General features: G+C 39.1%; 1 protein-coding gene across 1 annotated transcript in view; it reads right to left on the bottom strand.

Moving 5' to 3' along the window:
- Nucleotides 1-20,710, bottom strand: part of LOC136866830 (ATP-binding cassette sub-family C member 4-like) — a 291,743-nt gene that overhangs the window by 151,169 nt on the left and 119,864 nt on the right. The window contains exons 13-14 of the mRNA XM_068226857.1: nucleotides 17,711-17,842; nucleotides 8,393-8,592 (exon numbers count right to left, since the gene is read on the bottom strand). Of these exons, the coding sequence (XP_068082958.1) occupies nucleotides 8,393-8,592; nucleotides 17,711-17,842 (332 nt within the window). The remainder of the gene's footprint in view (nucleotides 1-8,392; nucleotides 8,593-17,710; nucleotides 17,843-20,710) is intronic.

Genomic DNA, 20,710 nt, shown 5'->3' with positions numbered 1-20,710 from the left:
TGGTTCATCTAGGGTTTCTGTAAGATGGGATCTCGAAGGAGCCCTCTATATGAAACACAATGTGTCTATGATCTGACAAGGGAGGCTCCAAAGAAACTTTCCAGTCTTTAAATTCCTGTATGATTCCCATGCAACCCAGGGTAAAATCTATGATCCCCTCACTCCTGTTATTGATGAAGGTAGGGGTATCACCTATGTTCATGATCTCAAGATCAGTTGTACATAGAAATTCTATGAAATTCTCCCCCCTTCGGTTTGTGTATTTACTTCCCCAAATGCTGTGATGAGCATGGGCGTCACATCCTACTATGAGGTTAAGTCCTTGTTTCCTACAGTATATCACCAGTCTCTTGAACTCCTTCGGTGGGGGTGGAGATTCAGAGTCTCCTGGGAAATATGCAGAACGGACAACCAGGTCTCTTGGCTGTCCGCCCTCTTCATATCTCACTAGAACTGCTACAAGGTCTCTAGTAATGAAGCCCGGTATAGCCCAAGCGTTATGTCCTTAACTAGTATGCATGCTCTAGGCTTCATCCTCTATATAACACTAATCAGAGGGAAAAATGGAAGGGATCCAACACTTCGAAAAATGAAAATATCGGGCAAAGGAAGACAAGGGCCATGAAGGGCATGAAAATTAAAGACTCCCCAGGCTTCCACATACGTAATACCGTCGAGGTCACAAGAGAACAAGAGTTGACCGAGGGAGGTCGGTAGGATAGATGAAAGTGAGGAACCTGGCACAAGTAAGTGGAAGCAACGCCAGGACTCAGCTAAGGGCCCCGTGGTCATAAAACCATGCTCCAAAGTTCAGAGCCTCTGGGGTCCCTTTTAGTCACCTCTTACGACAGGCGGGGGATACTGTGGGTGTAATTCTACCACCCCCACCCACAGGGGAGAGCAAATATGACAGTCCCAATTAGAATGACACTTTAACATAACATAATTATTTAACTCAAGATGGAATCTTGAAAGTCCTGAGTTCTACTTAGAGTAGGAAGATTCTCAATTTAAATAAAAGGTCTTGTCACAATTGATCAGAAGTACAAAGGATGAAAGATGTATAAAGTTCCTTTATAAACATTAAAATTATTCTTGAAAAACAAACTGTGAACAGTCGCCTGTTTTAAATGTTATAAATTGTTTCTATGGAAACTGTATTACAGCTGTGGATAGTTTCCTTTAATTTGAATATTAAAATCTATCTAAAAAGGTGGAAGTTGTAATATTAATAAGAACATCAATGGAATTTTTCTCAGTTCAATGCGGGGTCAAAGTAGTAAAAAGAAGTATAAAGAAAAAAAAATAATGCAGTAAGAAAGAAGAGGAAGTAAAAGTTGAAACATAATTCTTGTCCCCCTACTTTCTTCTCTTTCCTTTTCAACCTGACAATTTACTTAATTTTATTATTATTATTATTATTATTATTATTATTATTATTATTATTATTATTATTATTATTATTAGAAAAGAGCTCCATTTGATTGGAGCCAAACTTTGAGAAACAGAAAGATGTGTCTTGTATAAGTGGGTGTGAAGGTGTTCTTTCTTTTTGTATTGTAGTTTGATTTCATTCTTAATCCAGATTCGGTTAACTTTATTTGACAAAATTCACCCCAGATAAACCAGATAAGTCTAATTATGCAACTTTCACATACAATAATTCATGCATCCACTGTGTTTCAAAAATATTAAAATAACATACAAAACTCAAAATAGTAATTACAGTAAATTTTTCAATCATAACGTGTAAACCATAATGACGATCCCTTCACAAGTTCAGGAATTTACAGACTAACAGGCGCACAATGTTCTGTTCATACAAAGGTCAAACGGGCCGTAGCTTCCACACTAGATATCAGGAGCATTGTAACGGAAGTAAACATAATTAGTTTTCTGCGATGAGCATCCATATGAGATATACAGGCCATCAGCTTACAACCATAAATCAAGATCTGATGATCCTCCAAGTTGAACAAAGGAAGGTTAATGACTGAGTATGAGAATATTTATATTTTTTTAGATCAGTACTTTAATAGAGACTGTAATTTAAATGATGTTTCAGATACTAAGAATCCCACTTACAAAGTTTTACCTAAATTACTGCAATTATTAAATATAAAGGGTAGCATGTTTAAGAATATCTTTAAACTTCTCCCCTCAAATACTCCTACAGTTCCCAATAACATAACTTCCCCGCAATCACCCCCTACTAACACGCCCGCACTGACCACTCAGATATGTAACACTCCGCCCATCCCTCCTTCCCCTACTCTCCCTCCACTTACGATGCCACACTGCTGCTACACGCAAAGAGGGAGAGCAGTAGCTAACAGTCGAGCTGGCGACACAAGCGGTACCATCTTGCCACATAAAACACAAGGAGGTATAGAAAAGCCCGATAACTTAGCTCTTCATGCGATCAATAACACACATTTTCTCTAAGACATCTTTTTCAATTTTGTTACAGACATCCTAACAACTTTATTCCTCAGTGGATATCATTCTCCGTCTTAAAGGCCATTTTCTGAGATTCTCCCAATTAACCATACATCAGGATTGTGGCAGATAACATGCTTTGAGCACTTTGGAATTATTGTTGATCTAACTATCTTTATTATCTCATATTCTCCAAACCGTTACAGCGTATAAATTAGGTCGCCAGACAACTATATATCATTTTTAAATAAGTAAGAACCAAGTGCTTGGCTAAGTATAACTCACAGTTATTTCAATTTCACAATGTGTTAAAGTGCCTTTTGTAAAGAAGACTTAGAAAAAATAGGACTACAATTTTAGAAACATCAAGAGGTTTGGTCTAATATCCTTTTGAAAACTATCGATAATTGTTATCAGACAACAAACATTTTAATTAACATCTAGAGGACTTTTATCTTAAATCCCTTTATCCGGTGACTGTATGTAGTATCCTAATGTGGTGTTTATTTGTATGAAGTGTTAATGTATCATTATTTGTTAAACATTGATTTATAAGATGGAGGGTACCTAACCTCATGATAATTTTAATAGGTGCCAACATCAGATATTTTAATGAATTAATTTTAAGACTGCTTCAAGAACTCCATTAAATAATTGTTCACCTGTCTGTAATGAGACTGACACATTGTATTTTTAACTTTTACTATTTTAGCTATTACGATGGTTCAATTTGAGAATATTGGGATCCTGATAAGATTTGATTATGAGGAGGAAAATTAGGCTGAAGATGGCCATAACTATGGCGAAACATGTCCCAATTTAAGTGTCATGTATAAGTTGTAAACATTCTTAAGAAAGTATTGGATTGAATAGGTTGACCATTTTAATAAATTTAATTGTTTTAAGATAATATACAATTTTCAATACAGACCACCATGAGTTCAATACATGTAATGATTAAAGTTAGTTCAAAAATTACACCTCAGACTAATCTGTCTAATATGTCCAGGAGCTTAAATGTGTGTGTTCGTGCTATCCTTCTGAGTGAATAAACTCAGCGACCCAAACTCCTAGACCTTCAAGATCTTCAAGAACTTCTAGAACTTCAAGAACATCTAGAGCTGCCCTCGTTGGAGTGTACTTGGTCCCATGTTGCTGAGAGCTTCTCCATGGTGAGGACAGGAGGAGTAGCAGAACAACGCGGGACATCTCAAGATGGAGAAACTTCACGTTTAATCCATCTTCCACTGTACTGAGGTGATATGAACTTGATTTTATACAATAAACAAACAGTTTTAAAAATTCAGAAGTTCATTCAAAGTAAATCCTCTCACTCTCTGTACCCAGTCCAGTTTGATATGCCGTACATGTCCTGCATACCATCTCATGCTCATCAAGCTGTAAAGTTCGGGCAATTCCTGGTACAGTATGCTACTGATGAAAACTGGAAGTTGCTCTTGAAAATACCTACAAATCAAGAAAAGTGTTCCTGGGTACAAAAGATAGGAAGATAAAAAGTATATTAGCTTTCATTAAGTTTTATTTCCTCATTTCCCACATGCAGGGTGGAAGGTAATGGTGCTGCCACACTCCATAAAATTATTCCATGTGATAAGCCTGAAATACTGCATAAATAGTCTAATGTCACCTTGCAATGTTGCAACCAGTGTTATGTGCCTTGCATGAGCTCAGGGAGGCCAGCAGTAAGAGGAAGAGCAGACTGGTTGGACGGCTGGTGGATTGAAGGGCAAGACAGCACTAGGCAATGTGGTGTTGTTTACATGTGATGCAAGTGCTTGGCCACACCACAGGTGACTGTCACATTTGGGCTTGTACCAATAACAACGATGTTACAATTTACAACACAGAACCACCACCTTTCTGCCAACAATTAAAGCTATAGGCCTGAAATTTAGCATTGTTCATTTGTCTTGTCAATATCCATTAGAGCTTTTATTCTTGTGATAAAGGTACTTTCCATCCTGTACAACTCAGATACTGATTTTTTAATTCAAATTTTCAGGAGGAAAATGAGTGAGAATCTAAAACACCTAAAATGTCTTCTATGTACATCTTGCTGGATTCTGAAAAATTGAGTCTTATTGAAATAATGTTTTCTTATTCAACTCTCTACATATGACTAACCAAGTTAAATTAGGGGAAGAGTACACATTTTGCTAGCTTAACCCTTATTTACACAGCATTGCATATGTGCAAAGGAGAATTTACTTGCTTGTTATATCTGCTTTATGATTTTAAAAGTATGCATTTACTTCTATCTTAGAGATAAACTTGTTAATGCTAATAATAATGTATTACTTCTGGAATGGAAATTCATCATATTTGAAAAAATATGAAATTGAACATTTAAGGGTTCATATTTTTTATCGCTCAGCAACCACTAAAGTTATTTAAACAATATTTTCCATACTTATCATAAATCATTACCATCCATGAGATGTTGTTCAGATTTTCTTTAAGCACAGTATTTACTTGTGTCACTAGTGTATTAAAAATTAAAAATCTTTCATTTTTTGAATTTTCTTGCTAATCACCTGGAGTGAAGTGTAAACTTTAAACAGTTAAGATAAAACACATGTAATGATGTTTACCTCAGATAATTTGTGAGCAACGACTTCCCTACGATTGAAGTGTAGCTACAATAACCATACAACTTTGCATATACCAGTACATAAAACATTCAAAACATTTTCACTGATCCATATGAATAAAAATGATCCAAATGAATAAAAAAATTCTTATTTTGACAAATATTTTTTAAAATATTTTTTTAATAATAATGTATTACTTCTGGAATGAAAAACCATCATATTTGACAGGTTAAATTTAATAAAATTAATATTTTTATAGCTCAGCAACCACAAAATATATTTAAACAATACTTTCCATACTTAACATACATTCTTACCATCCATGAAATGTTGTTCAGTATTTTTTTAAACACAGTGTTTACAGTACATGTGAAAATGTCCTAAATTTGCATATTAATCTATTTAGTTGGTGGTGTTTATTATTATTATTATTATTATTATTATTATTATTATTATTATTATTATTATTATTATTATTATTATTATTATTATTATTATTATTATTATTATTATTATTATTATTATTATTATTATTATTATTGTTGTCCGACTCGTTGGCTGAATGGTCAGCGTACTGGCCTTCGGTTCAGAGGGTCCTGGGTTCGATTCCCGGCCGGGTCGGGGATTTTAACCTTAATTGGTTAATTCCAATGGCCCGAGGGCTGGGTGTTTGTGCTTTCCCCAACATTCCTGCAACTCACACACCACACATAACACTATCCTCCACCACAATAACACGCAGTTACCTAAACATGGCAGATGCCGCCCACCCTCATCGGAGGGTCTGCCTTACAAGGGCTGCACTCGGTTAGAAATAGCCACACAAAATTAAATTATTATTATTATTATTATTATTATTATTATTATTATTATTATTTCTGGTTCAAATAATGCTTCAGCTACTCTAATTCTCTGAATATTTGCAGGTTGAATAATACTGTTCACTGAATATTTACACAATTAATTTACTGAAATGATATAAAGATTTACACCAAACATACTATATTTCTCTAAAAAAATGTTTTTCTTAATCATTACCTATAATATCAGTTATTCTATTTTCCACTACTAATTAATTTTTCACAACAAAAGTACTTGTATCAAAGAAAAGAGCCCAGAGTATGTTTGTCACCTAAATAAAACACAATACTTTGCAAACTTTATGTAAATATCTTCAATATATTCAGAGAATTAGAGTAGCTGAAGCATTATTTGAACCAGAAATAATTAAGTGGGGCTTCTGCAAGTTTACTAAATTAGTTTGCTAAGACATATGGTATGAGTAAAGAACTGAAATCACAGGCAAGGCTTTTTGCAGATGATGTTACACTGTATAGAGTAGTAAATAAGGTACAGAATTGTGAGCAACTGTAATTAAACCTCGTCAATGCCATAAGATGGACAGCAGACAGTACGATTGTAAACGGGGTGGAAATTCAGGTTGTAAGTTTTAATTGTTGTGTTGATAGAGTCTCCAGACTATATGGAGACTGCTGTAACTACCTAGATGTTAGTATAAGTAAAGATCTTCATTGGGGCAATCACATTATTGAGGTTTACAGATTTCTGTAAATTTCACCTGGGCTCAGTTTTATCTTGATGACACACCCGTGTGGATTAGGATGTTTTAGCTAATTTTTAATCACTCATGATGGACCATACTGTCTGAAAGCTGTTTGTGAACTCACTTGTGTGCTGATATGACTGAATAATAATAATAATAATAATAATAATAATAATAATAATAATAATAATAATAATAATAATAATAATAATAATAATAATAATAATAATAATAATAATAATAATAATAATAATAATAATAAATAATAAATATATTATAATATTATATTATTATTATTATTTTCTTTTTTTACGAGGGATTGTGCAAAATTTTCAAAAGACACTTGTGAAGGGTCTGCACTCCACAAGTGTGTGGGATTCTTACCCACTAAAAACCACACACCCTTTTCCCACTATGTGTGTCATCACCCCGGAACCGCTCTCACATTATTTCAGGGTGATATCATGCTTTGTCTTTCAGATGTCTTCTTTCTTCATTTCTCTCTTACGAACGTTCGTATGCTTCCAAATCCTTCTTCTTCTTCTTCTGATGAAGGATGTCCTCCACATGCACTGCCACGGGATCCCAGGATTCCTGATTTCGCAACATCACCGAAATAATATTATCTGTTGTCAATTCTCCTAGTTCAGTTTCCACACATCTTCTCTGAATCGTCCAATGTCCGCATACAAAAAAGGTGTGAAATACATCGTCAATGTCATCACAGTATATGCATGCTGCATCACTCGCTCTGCCCAATTTATGCAGGAATTTCCGGAAATATCCATGTCCTGTTAGAAGTTGCGTGAGGTAGTAATTTACTTCACCATGGGTCCTTTCAACCCAGATATCCAAGCGTGGTATCAGTCGCTTGGTCCATTTGCCTCAAGGGTCACTTTCCCATCTGAGTTGCCATCACCTCATCAGTTGACTGAAGGCACGCTTCTTTGCACATTTCTTTCCCAGCTCTCCTTTGGTACACCAGATTTCATGCCGCTCCAATGCGAGTAGGTCTATTGGGGCTATTGCTGCCACCGTGAGGATTGCAGGTTCGGAAACCGTGCGGTATGCACATGCAATACGTAAAGCCGCTCTCCGTTGTATGGCAGCTATCCTTCTCCGATACCAAGCAAATCTCAAGGATTCAGCCCAGATTTCAGAGCCATATAGGAGCACTGACTGAACCGTCGACATGAGAAGACGTCGTTTACTGGATTTTGGACCTTTAATATTTCCCATTAGTCTGCTAAGTGCAGTCATGTATTTTACTGCCTTGTCTGTCACTCTCTGAATATGATTCCAGAATGTGAGCTTGCTGTCAAGTGTCACTCCTAGATATTTTGTTCTCGCAGATGTTTCTATCACTAACTCTCCAACAGTCATTGGTACAAGAGTTTCGATCCTTTTCCTCGTCAGAAGAACTATCTCCATTTTGTGTTCAGCTAATGTTAGACTATGGCTCATCATCCATTCTTTTATGCACCGCATCACCTGAGATGATAATGATAATAATAATAATAATAATAATAATAATAATAATAATAATAATAATAATAATAATAATAATAATATGATATGATGATGATGATGATGATGATGATGATGATGATGATGATGATGATGATGATGATGATGATGATGATGATGATGATGATGATGAATTACAATGAACACCACCAACTGTAAAGCTGTGGGCTTTCATCCTGCATTTTGCTTCCAGACTGGAAGGAAGTAATTACAAGTAATCACAGGGATAAAAATTTCTCTTGTCACTTACCAGTGGGTAAGCCAGATGTCTGTTGCAGAGCAAGCAACCTGCCCAAAAGTAAACAAGCTAAACCAGAAAATCAGAATGCATGGGTTTCCAGCTGCTCTGATATACTGCTGGTACACTTTCCACTTGGAAATACTGCTCTCTAGTGCCTCCTCATATTTGTCTTGAGAGAATTTTTCCTTATTATCATCACCTGCAAGAGTCTTATAAAAAGAAATGATCAATTAATCAGTCTGCAAAGATCTACACAGAAATTGCATTTGCTCATTTCAATTCAGTTTATAAATTTCATTTTGGAGCTTCTACTTAGATCACTGGTTCATCAGAAGAATGCGACTCCAAGGTTGAGCAGTTAGATGTTAAGCCATGGTATATTTTGGTGTGTGCTCTGAAAATAATGCTATACTTATCCTATGAACTCAAAATCAACAAGAAATTTGACCAATTCTAGTTGATGGTGACAACCTGCTGCAATTCATAAAGTTTATAAATTTTGTTCTATGATTGCTAAGAGGTGAACGCAAAGATCAATGTAACAGGGATGAAGAGGTGAGCAAAGACAGGTTTTATTGGCAATTGCTACATGAAAGAACATTTGAAATAAAAAAATCTATCAAACCATTGAACAGTTCAGAGCATGGAAACTTGCTAATACATCTAGTTTCAAGTAGTGTTTTCTCTTATCTAACTTTAACAGAACTTGTTTAACATTGGTTGGCCACACTGACCCCATGGTGAGCCAGGGTTTTATTGGTTTGAGCTAAATTCTGGCACACAAGCACTAACAAATGAACAGAGGTCAGCTCTAGGTGAGAAGGGGAAGAATAAAGAAAAATCTTATTGTTTGAAATAGCCTTGCAAAATGTGTCTAAACCAGGTTAGTAGAACAGAACTCTAAAGGCATTAAAAGAGGTATCCTCTACAGCAACTCAGTGGCACACACAAATGGGCACGTGGAGTGGGGTTGACCATAACAGTGGTGTTCCTATAGTCACATCAGTTATTTAAGCTTTCTTTATGTAAGATTATAAAATTATGATTTATTATATTAGTTTTATTATTATTTCTTCTGCAACAAACCGTTTCTAGCAAACAGTTACAACGGGCACTACTTGCTAGTGCTGGGGAAGGCCACTACTCACTGCAAGTTAATGGCACAATATTGGGAATGTAACTTGATGCTCTCGGCACATATGCTCACAAAATGTTGATATAATATATTGCACTCTTCCTACATAATGAAATCTTCTTTTCCTTTGTCTTTTCCTGTTCATGCGGGGTCAATATTTCTGACAAGCCATTTCCATTTTCCTCGATCCCAAATGGCATTTTCTCCTAACTTCCTTTCCCTGAGATCCTCCTGCACATGATCCATCCATCTTCATCTGAGTCTACCTTTCTCCCTCCTACCTTCCACCTCCATGTCAAGTGTTCTTCTTCCCGTGTAATTTTCATCCCTGCGCTTAATGTGGCCATACCAAAGCAATCGTCTTTCTTGGACCTTTCTAGATATTTCAGTCACTTTAACACTGTCTCATATAAAAGACTTCTTGATGTGGTCTTTCCTCATAACCCCACACATCCATCTCAGCATCTTCATTTCAGATACTTCAAGCTGCTTACATTATGACTGCACTGTTGGCCAAGTTTCTGCACCATACAGCATTGTAGATCTCACTGCACATTTATAGGCTTTCCCTTTTGTTTGTATATTTAGTCTACTGTCACAGAGGACACCAGACAAACCTTTCCCAGTTAGACCAGGCAGCCTGAATTCAGTGAGTAATTTCTAGATCTAGATTACCATCAGCAGACATAGTGGATCCTAAGTATTTGAAACTGTTCCTTGCCTGGTGCTGGTTCCGATCCATCTGAATACTGTAGTTTCATTCCCAGTTCCTCTCAGACATATGTATTCAGACTTATTCCAGCTGATTTTAACACCGCTTTCCTCTGGAGCTCTTCTCCAGCATTCTAGTTTATGTTCAAGCTGATTCTTATTTGTGCTGCATAGTACAATATCATCTGCAGATGGAGCTGGTTCTCTTAGATTTTCAGAGAGAACATCAATTATCAGATCAAAACTTAGGGACTCAGTGCAGATGCTACACCACAAAATACCTCCCTTTAAATCAGTTATGAAGACATACCTTCCCACTGTAATGCACAGACAACTTATGCATAAGCACATGACTCAATTCGCACACCTCACTATTGCCTCTACTTTCTGAATTCATTTCCACCACAGCATCATCATTTATCAACAAAATGTCATCAGAATTATGATCACTATCGTCCAAATCACTTTAACTGTTGTTCGACAAATATACATACAACGTGCGTTCCATAAGTAAGGCGACCAATTTTTTTCTGACACAACTGTACACCGCAGCGTGTTCTAACCTGCTAGGCTAGGTGGAGGGGGTGTTAGCTTCAAACGCTCTTTGTCTCATTCGGCAGCGAGCTGCCGGAGAGTCACGACGTGCGTTTCCGTCAAGCCGGTTTTGAGTTCATGTAACACGGCACAATGGATCGTTCTGTAGAACAACGGTACGCTATCAAATTTTGCGTTAAACTTGGGAAGTCCGCCACCGAAACGTTTCCATTACTTCAGCAGGCCTTCGGGACTGATTGCTTGTCCAAATCACAAGTTTTCCGATGGCACAAGTCGTTCATGGAGGGCCGAGAGGAGATCACCGACGAACCTCGCAGTGAATGGCCATCAACCTCACGAGTCGACGAAAATGTGACACGTGTGCGCGATTGTTTGAACTCTGACAGACGGCTGAGCCTTCAATTGATAGCACTCTCTAAATATGGCAAAAACAACCGTTTTCCGCATTGTGACCGAAGATTTGAACATGAGAAAGACTGAAAAGGAGGGTCTCGTGCTGCCGAAGCGACATCAAGGACACGTGGAAAGTTCATCAGGACAATGCGCCGAGTCACAGCGCCTTCATTGTCAATGACTTCCTGGCCAGGACCAACACCCCAATGGTTCCCCAGCCTCCCTACAGTCCTGACCTGGCTCCCGCTACTTTTTTTTGTTTCCTCGGTTAAAAGGAGTCATGAAAGGAAAACATTGGGACACGATTGAAAGAATCCAGGCGCATGTTACATCGGCTCTAAAGGGCATTCCAGAAAAGGCTTCCAGGATGCCTTCCAGGCATGGAAACACCGCCTCCAGAAGTGTATCGATGCAAGAGGTTGCTATTTTGAAGATTTTTGATTATTTGTGCGAATATATTCAATAAATCATTTTTTGTAAATTTGATCGCATTATTTATGGAACGCACCTTGTATATTGTCATTATAGACTGTTATGCCTTTCAGCTTTCAGTCTGCAACCCTTTGTGAATTTACTAAACACCTCCACAAACCTCTATTGTAACTACATAGTTGTGTAGCATTGTTAAGTTCCATGACTCTTATTTTTAAATTGTTAAAACTTGTTGTTAGTCTAACCATCGTTGTGTTTGTCTCCTTGTACATTGCTTACCTCCATGATTGAGTCCATTTTTCTCTTAAGTAACCTATCCTTTTCCATTTTTCCATTCACCTCACATTATCCCCACCACCAAAGCTGGTTTGTAGGTACAGCTTCATCCATTGAGTTCATTCCTAACTTAGAAACTTTATCTCCTCATTCAGAGTGCCCTCCTGCCATTGTCCCCATCCGTTTGTACCAGCAAACATTCTTGCTACTTTCATGTCTGTTACTTCTATATTCTGTGTACACCATACAGCAAAGTTGGTCTGAAAACAGACTGGTATAAAGAGAGTTTCGTCTGGGAGCTGACTTCATTCTTACAAAATACTGTTGATCGCAACTGTGAGCTCACTGCATTAGCTTTGCTGTACCTTTCTTCAATATCGCCTTACTATACTACTATTCTGGGAGAACACACATCCTAAATACTTGAAATGATCTACCCATTTCAGTTTTGCATTCCCATTCAATTCATTTCAATTCAATTCAATTCAATTCAATTCAATTCAATTCAATTCAATTCTCTTAGCTTTTTCCCAACTGACATTAATTTTCATATGAAATTCGTTGCACCTATTTTCAAGTTCCAAGATATTAGTTTGCAGGCTTTCAGCACAGTCTGCTATTAAGACCAAGTAATTGGCATAGGCCAAACTGCTTACTATATTTCCACCTATCTGAATCCCCCCACTTGTCAACTTATATATTCCAACAGATGATCCATGCAAACTATGAACAACAAAGGTGAAAGATTACAGCCTTGTCTAACCCCTGTAAGCACCTTGATCCAAGAATCCATTCTACCATCAATTCTCGCTGCAGCACAATTGTCAGCATTCAAAATTCGCATTCTTGTCCTATTAACCAATTTGTGTTGTCAGTTTGGAGTTAAAGAAAAAGAAAGAGTTTTCATCTTGCTCTTTCTTTCTTGTACTGGAGTACAATAAACTAGATCGTTAATTTTCTCACCCTTCAGCAAACAAACTGTTCTTATCAAGGACAATATAACTGTACCAATATTGCATCAAGCACCATTAATGCTAACATAGTTACAAATAAGTACTGTATGTTTAAACTTAACAGCATTTGTTGTTTTTATATAATTTGAAAAGCAAAAATCTCTTAGTTTGTTATTCTGAGCCGAGGCAAGTAAGTTCATATTCTTTACTAGGAGCAAGGAGTGGTTCACAAGCTACAGAAGTGAAATGAATAAAGTATTTATTTTGTACTGTTGCACAATAAAAGAAAGCATGATGTTGCTTTTGAAGTAACTCCTGAACCTGCAAACAGTGAATCAAGCGAATGTAAAGAAAACATCACAAGGAAATAAATCTGACCATGATGGACCTGACTGTTGGATATTATCTCAGAAAATTACTTCTTTCAGAGAAATGAGCTGATTTATGTGAAAATAACATGCTAAGGTGATAAGGTGTTCTAAGATATTACAAGTTTAGGACCAGAAAACGGACAGGAGTGAAAATTTCTATAGATTGGGCCAGTGAGAAAATCAGAAACTTTGAAGAAGTTTGGAAAAACAAGGTCTTCGAGGAAAAATCTTTATGACCATAATGAAAGTGCAGCCCACAGAGCAGCTTTGAAAATTAAGCAAGAAGCTATATATGAAGCTTTGGGAGAACTGTGTTTGAAAGTTCTGTTCCATGAAAAGAAGTTACTGCTAAGGTTTTATCACGCTCCTCAACAATTGCTTTAAACCCATCCCATAGGCTGTTTACATTTTGATTATAATTACTTTTTAAACACTTTCTTATGCCTCTTTTATTAATCATATGATATTGCTTAATAGTCCTACTTTTACAACCTTCCTCTGTATCTCATGTACTTTTAAATACAACTAAAACAGCTTCCTATTTTAGTTTCTCTATAGAGCTCATCGTATTTTATCAGAATCAAAATATCAGAATATTTTTCCCTCTAGTTGGTTCCATCACTTTCTGATTCAGCTGTCCTTCCCATATTATTCATCATTTGTTGGTCATTCTTTCTGTTATTTGTGTTACCTTCCCAGTTAACATTTGGTAAACTGAGATCACCCACTACAATCACATTCTTTTCTGTGCAATACTGTTGATACAAGGTAAATACAATTAAAATTAAAATGCAGAAGCTGCCTTGCAACAAAGTACATTTTTGCATTATTTTTTAGGAGAGAAATAGATATACTTAAGAAATATAGATGTAACCTAATTGTAACAATGATTTCTTAGAATTATTAACGAACATTTTAAGGCTATAATAGCATTTTCTCCTAACGTTGTAACTGGCAGAGACATCTGTTTCCAAAAATTGGCAGCAAAAACAGGAATTGTTCCCCTCACTTTTCTTTTTTTTAAGGCAATAATGTCAATCCATTTGTAGCTTCCATTGTTCCACCAAGTTGTACATATTATAATGTAGAATACTTGCACCAAACGATCAAGTCAAATTAATTTATAATAGTATTCTTATAACTGATAGCAGAAAACATATACTACTAAACTACAGTTGTGTGTTTTACCTATTATTTAACAAATAGCATGAATTAAGCCCTACACCCACATTTCATATATCTCAACCTTAATTTTTCATAGCTTACACATTCATTTTTCACGAGTCTGAATACTCCCTAACCTTTTGATTCAAACCTGTCTTTATGATAAACTCCCGAGTTTTGGGCCAACAGTGATCATAATAGTCAAAATAGATGGTAGGGGTACAAATATAGATTCACCCAGAGCTACTGAGATCATTTCAAGTCTACACTACCTTCCAGATGGAAATTATAATTTATTAAAATTGTAAAGGCTTATATGGATCACCCTGTAGAAGTAATCAGACAACTCTCCCTCAGACAACAAATACAAGCACAAGGGAACACTTTCACACAGTACTGTATTTAGTGGAGCTGACATTCCTTATATATTTTATTTTTTAATATTGAATAGCCAAAAGGAGATATAGGAAAGGTTCTTCTTTACTGGGTGTGTTCAGGCTGTGTCAACGGAATTATAAAAACGAACAGGCTAAATACACTGACTGACAGAGCAAATGCAACACCAAGAAGGAGTGGTCAGAACTTTATGCCAATTGCAGGGTAGACTGACGTCACTGAGGTATGCTCATGATGTGAAATGCGCCGCTGTGCTGCGCACATAGCGAACGATAAATGGGACACGGCGTTGGCGAATGGCCCACTTCGTACCGTGATTTCTCAGCCGACAGTCATTGTAGAACGTGTTGTCGTGTGCCACAGGACACGTGTATAGCTAAGAATGCCAGGCCGCCGTCAATGGAGGCATTTCCAGCAGACAGACGACTTTACGAGGGGTATGGTGATCGGGCTGAGAAGGGCAGGTTGGTCGCTTCGTCAAATCGCAGCCGATACCCATAGGGATGTGTCCACGGTGCAATGCCTGTGGCGAAGATGGTTGGCGCAGGGACATGTAGCACGTGCGAGGGGTCCAGGCGCAGCCCGAGTGACGTCAGCACGCGAGGATCGGCGCATCCGCCGCCAAGCGGTGGCAGCCCCGCACGCCACGTCAACCGCCATTCTTCAGCATGTGCAAGACACCCTGGCTGTTCCAATATCGACCAGAACAATTTCCCGTCGATTGGTTGAAGGAGGCCTGCACTCCCGGCGTCTGCTCAGAAGACTACCATTGACTCCACAGCATAGACGTGCACGCCTGGCATGGTGCCGGGCTAGAGCGACTTGGATGAGGGAATGGCGGAACGTCGTGTTCTCCGATGAGTCACGCTTCTGTTCTGTCAGTGATAGTCACCGCAGACGAGTGTGGCGTCGGCGTGGAGAAAGGTCAAATCCGGCAGTAACTGTGGAGCGCCCTACCGCTAGACAACGTGGCATCATGGTTTGGGGCGCTATTGCGTATGATTCCACGTCACCTCTAGTGCGTATTCAAGGCACGTTAAATGCCCACCACTACGTGCAGCATGTGCTGCGGCCGGTGGCACTCCCGTACCTTCAGGGGCTGCCCAATGCTCTGTTTCAGCAGGATAATGCCCGCCCACACACTGCTCGCATCTCCCAACAGGCTCTACGAGGTGTACAGATGCTTCTGTGGCCAGCGTACTCTCCGGATCTCTCACCAATCGAACACGTGTGGGATCTCATTGGACGCCGTTTGCAAACTCTGACCCAGCCTCGTACGGACGACCAACTGTGGCAAATGGTTGACAGAGAATGGAGAACCATCCCTCAGGACACCATCCGCACTCTTATTGACGCTGTACCTCGACGTGTTTCTGCTTGCATCGCCGCTCGCGGTGGTCCTACATCCTACTGAATCGATGCCGTGCGCATTGTGTAACCTGCATATCGGTTTGAAATAAACATCAATTATTCGTCCGTGCCGTCTCTGTTTTTTCCCCAACTTTCATCCCTTTCGAACCACTCCTTCTTGGTGTTGCATTTGCTCTGTCAGTCAGTGTATTACTTGTTCATGTGTATCAGGTCCTATGTTATGTAGGCCCACAGTTTCCTATCTTCCTTTGAATTTCTTACAAAGGAACTGCTCACCTAAGTGTAGAATCCTGGCCATAAGCCTAAAATCTAAAGATAATTTGTTAGCTTTTATCTGAAACAACATTTCTTGAACTTAAAAGAAAATATACCTTTAACCCAGGAGACATCATGTTGCAGTCATTTAGAGCAGGTTCATGTCATTCACGTCACCATTTTTTGTTTGTTGTGCACCCTTCCCATCATATCTCATCTAATCCTAACAGAGAGTTCCAGCAATATTTTCCCACAGTCTGTCAGTCCAGCTTTGTGCAGTAAGTCCAATTACAAATGATTTATTTCAGACCTGGTCTTTTGCACCATATGTGACCTGTCGAATTTTCCATTTTACAATGGATAACGAAGAAGGCGACTGAATTAGGAAGCACTTGGAGAGCACAGAGAAAGAGAAATGCAACAGAAACTAAGTACTTAGAGTTGAAAACTGAAATGTATTACTTAGCCAGGGAGATGAAGAAAAGTATATGCAGCATACTAAAAGAATGAAAGTGAATGGGAGCCATCTGGGATGGAATGTGGACAGCCTGCACCATTGAGGCAGGAACAGGGGCTGGTTGTTAAGCCTTCTGTGGTTGGCGCAAACACAGCAAGACTAAAACACAATGCAGCGCATGTCAGTTGTACATTTGCAAGGAGTGCACATTTTCAATAAATACAACTAGTGTATTTGAAATAAATTGTTCATTTTTATTTTTATTTTTTTGCTTTATGTCACAGTGACACAGATAGGTCTTATGATGATGGTGGGATAGGAATGGCCTAGGAGTTGGAAGGAAGTGGCCGTGGCCTTAATAGATTTAATTCTTCAATGTGTGAATAATTTAATTAGTGAAAACCAGAAAAATTTCATGTAAACAATAAAAATGAATCCCAAAACAAAACAAAAAATGTATAATGAATAATAGAGAACTAGTATAAAGCAACATAATAACATGTCATTTGAAACAACCTGGTCTAAGGAACCCAGCATGACCTCTCACGTCCATGAAGTGAACGTGAACTGTCCGGGTTAGAGAACTAAACTTAAAGCTAAATTCAAGTTACAATCATGATGGTTGTGATTGTCATTGAGAGAGGAAGCACAGTATCATTATCTGGGATAGAATTTGAACAGCAATCAAGGCAATAATGCATTCTTAGATGATACAGAGACCTGACAAAAGTCAGTGCCCAATGATATCTATCTATCTATCTATCCATCTATCTATCTATCTATCTATCTATCTATCTATCTATCTATCTATCTATCTATCTATCTAATTAATGTATCTAATTATACATATAATATTACCTGTTTCTTTGCAACATCCTTTGATTTCTCTTGGCATCTTGTATCTTCAACTGCGTTATAAGCAAGAAATTTTGTAAAATTATTATTTCTCTCCATTAGTTCCTTTGGAGGCCCTTGTAATTGTATTTTCCCCTGTAATACTCAAAATGCTTCAGAAAAAATGTATAATTAATTACATTAAACTGTGTCTGAAGTAGTATGTATTATTAGTATAATATGGTAAGGGTTGGTTAGTAAGTAAGCAACTGTTTAACCATTGAAAATGTAAAACAAACCACATATTGTCACAAAATTACAAACAAGTTATAAATAAATAATATCTATAAAATAGTAAATGAAGAGTTATAGATGAAGGAGTTAATTGATAATTGTATATTTACCCCTTAGTCCAGTCTCCTGAAATGGGGTCAGCGATGAGATGAGATGAAGTGATATGGTACGATTTTACAGCCAGTAGTTGATGAAGAAGAAATGAATGATGCTGAATGAAATTAGGTAAGGAGGTGGGAGGAGTTAGCTTTGGCCTATGAATAGGAGCTGTCCTGGCATTTGCCTGGAAGTAAAAATGGAAAAATACATTAAACCATTCTCAGGACAGCTGCGAACACACTCATCTCCCAAATGCAGAGCTTGGCTCCATAGCCGTAACATGTTAATATGCGTGGCCACTCCATTCGGTAATCAAACTGAAAATTGTGTTGAACAAGATTATTGCACTTAGGCTAAGGTATTTGGATGTGCTTCCGAATGTCCAGCTATTCTAAGCTAGTTCCTTCTCTTGATGGGTTGTCAGGGTTCTTAAAACTAAAAATCACTATTCAGACAGGTGGCGTATTTTACTATCCAATATACACTGACTGACAGAGCAAATGCAACACCAAGAAGGAGTGGTTCGAAAGGGATGAAAGTTGGGAAAAAAACAGAGACAGCACGGACGAATAATTGATGTTTATTTCAAACAGATATGCAGGTTACACAATGCGCACGGCATCGACTCACTAGGATGTAGGATCACCGCGAGCGGCGATGCACGCAGAAACACGTCGAGGTACAGAGTCAATAAGAGTGCGGATGGTGTCCTGAGGGATGGTTCTCCATTCTCTGTCAACCATTTGCCACAGTTGGTCGTCCGTACGAGGCTGGGGCAGAGTTTGCAAACGGCGTCCAATGAGATCCCACACGTGTTCGATTGGTGAGAGGTCCGGAGAGTACGCTGGCCACGGAAGCATCTGTACACCTCGTAGAGCCTGTTGGGAGATGCGAGCAGTGTGTGGGCGGGCATTATCCTGCTGAAACAGAGCATTGGGCAGCCCCTGAAGGTACGGGAGTGCCACCGGCCGCAGCACATGCTGCACGTAGTGGTGGGCATTTAACGTGCCTTGAATACGCACTAGAGGTGACATGGAATCATACGCAATAGCGCCCCAAACCATGATGCCGCATTGTCTAGCGGTAGGGCGCTCCACAGTTACTGCCGGATTTGACCTTTCTCCACGCCGACGCCACACTCGTCTGCGGTGACTATCACTGACAGAACAGAAGCGTGACTCATCGGAGAACACGACGTTCCGCCATTCCCTCATCCAAGTCACTCTAGCCCGGCACCATGCCAGGCGTGCACGTCTATGCTGTGGAGTCAATGGTAGTCTTCTGAGCGGACGCCGGAAGTGCAGGCCTCCTTCAACCAATCGACGGGAAATTGTTCTGGTTGATATTGGAACAGCCAGGGTGTCTTTCACATGCTGAAGAATGGCGGTTGACGTGGTGTGCGGGGCTGCCACCGCTTGGCGGCGGATGCGCCGATCCTCGCGTGCTGACGTCACTCGGGCTGCGCCTGGACCCCTCGCACGTGCCACATGTCCCTGCGCCAACCATCTTCGCCACAGGCGCTGCACCATGGACACATCCCTATGGGTATCGGCTGCGATTTGACGAAGCGACCAACCTGCCCTTCTCAGCCCGATCACCACACCCCTCGTAAAGTCGTCTGTCTGCTGGAAATGCCTCCGTTGACGGCGGCCTGGCATTCTTAGCTATACATGTGTCCTGTGGCACACGACAACACGTTCTACAATGACTGTCGGCTGAGAAATCACGGTACGAAGTGGGCCATTTGCCAACGCCGTGTCCCATTTATCGTTCGCTACGTGCGCAGCACAGCGGCGCATTTCACATCATGAGCATACCTAAGTGACGTCAGTCTACCCTGCAATTGGCATAAAGTTCTGACCACTCCTTCTTGGTGTTGCATTTGCTCTGTCAGTCAGTCAGTGTATTTAAGTACTACACATACAGTTACTAGGGGCTGCCTGGCCGAGGTGGTAAAGGCATGCTCGATTTGCCCATAAGGACATGGGTTTGAATCCCCATCAGGAAGTCGTAAAATTTAAGAAATGAGATTTCCACTTCTGGAGGTGCACATGGCCCTGAGGTTCACTCAGCCTACACCAAAAATGAGTACCAGGTTAATTCCTGAAGGCAAAGGCGGCTGGGCATAGAGCTAACCACTCTACCCCATCAAGTGCCGAGGTTACAGATAGTGAAAGCCTTTACCTTCTACCCCTCCAAGGGCCTTCATGGCCTGTATGGAGATGACTTTGCTTTGCTTTTTATTTTATTTTTTTTACATACAGTTACTCACTAGTTCATTCACATTTGAGTTTTCCACTTAACAAAGCCGACGATTGTAATACATATTCAGGAAGTCACACTCCGCACCGACATGTCAAACTCCTGGTCCCCAAAGTCACTTCTCATAGTGCTGTGCTGTTACAGAACAGTTCACAGTTGCAAGCTTCGAACTGTGTGCAGCTCACTGCTGGACTCATTTTTGTTGAATGACTTGTCACAGGCTAGCGACCATCTCATACTGCTTACTTTCTTTCTTCTTTTTAACTTTCATCCTTGCATTTCTAGTTATTTCCCCCAATTTTTTTCCCCCCTTCTGACTTTCATCGTTTGTCTACAGAAATGTGCTAGAAGAATGACATTTTCATTAAC

The sequence above is a fragment of the Anabrus simplex genome, chromosome 3 (genome assembly GCF_040414725.1).
Source record: "Anabrus simplex isolate iqAnaSimp1 chromosome 3, ASM4041472v1, whole genome shotgun sequence".
NCBI classification, from domain to species: Eukaryota; Metazoa; Arthropoda; class Insecta; order Orthoptera; family Tettigoniidae; genus Anabrus; species Anabrus simplex.
Note: the sequence above shows the minus strand (reverse complement) of the source record. Positions and strands in the feature narration are given on the sequence as shown.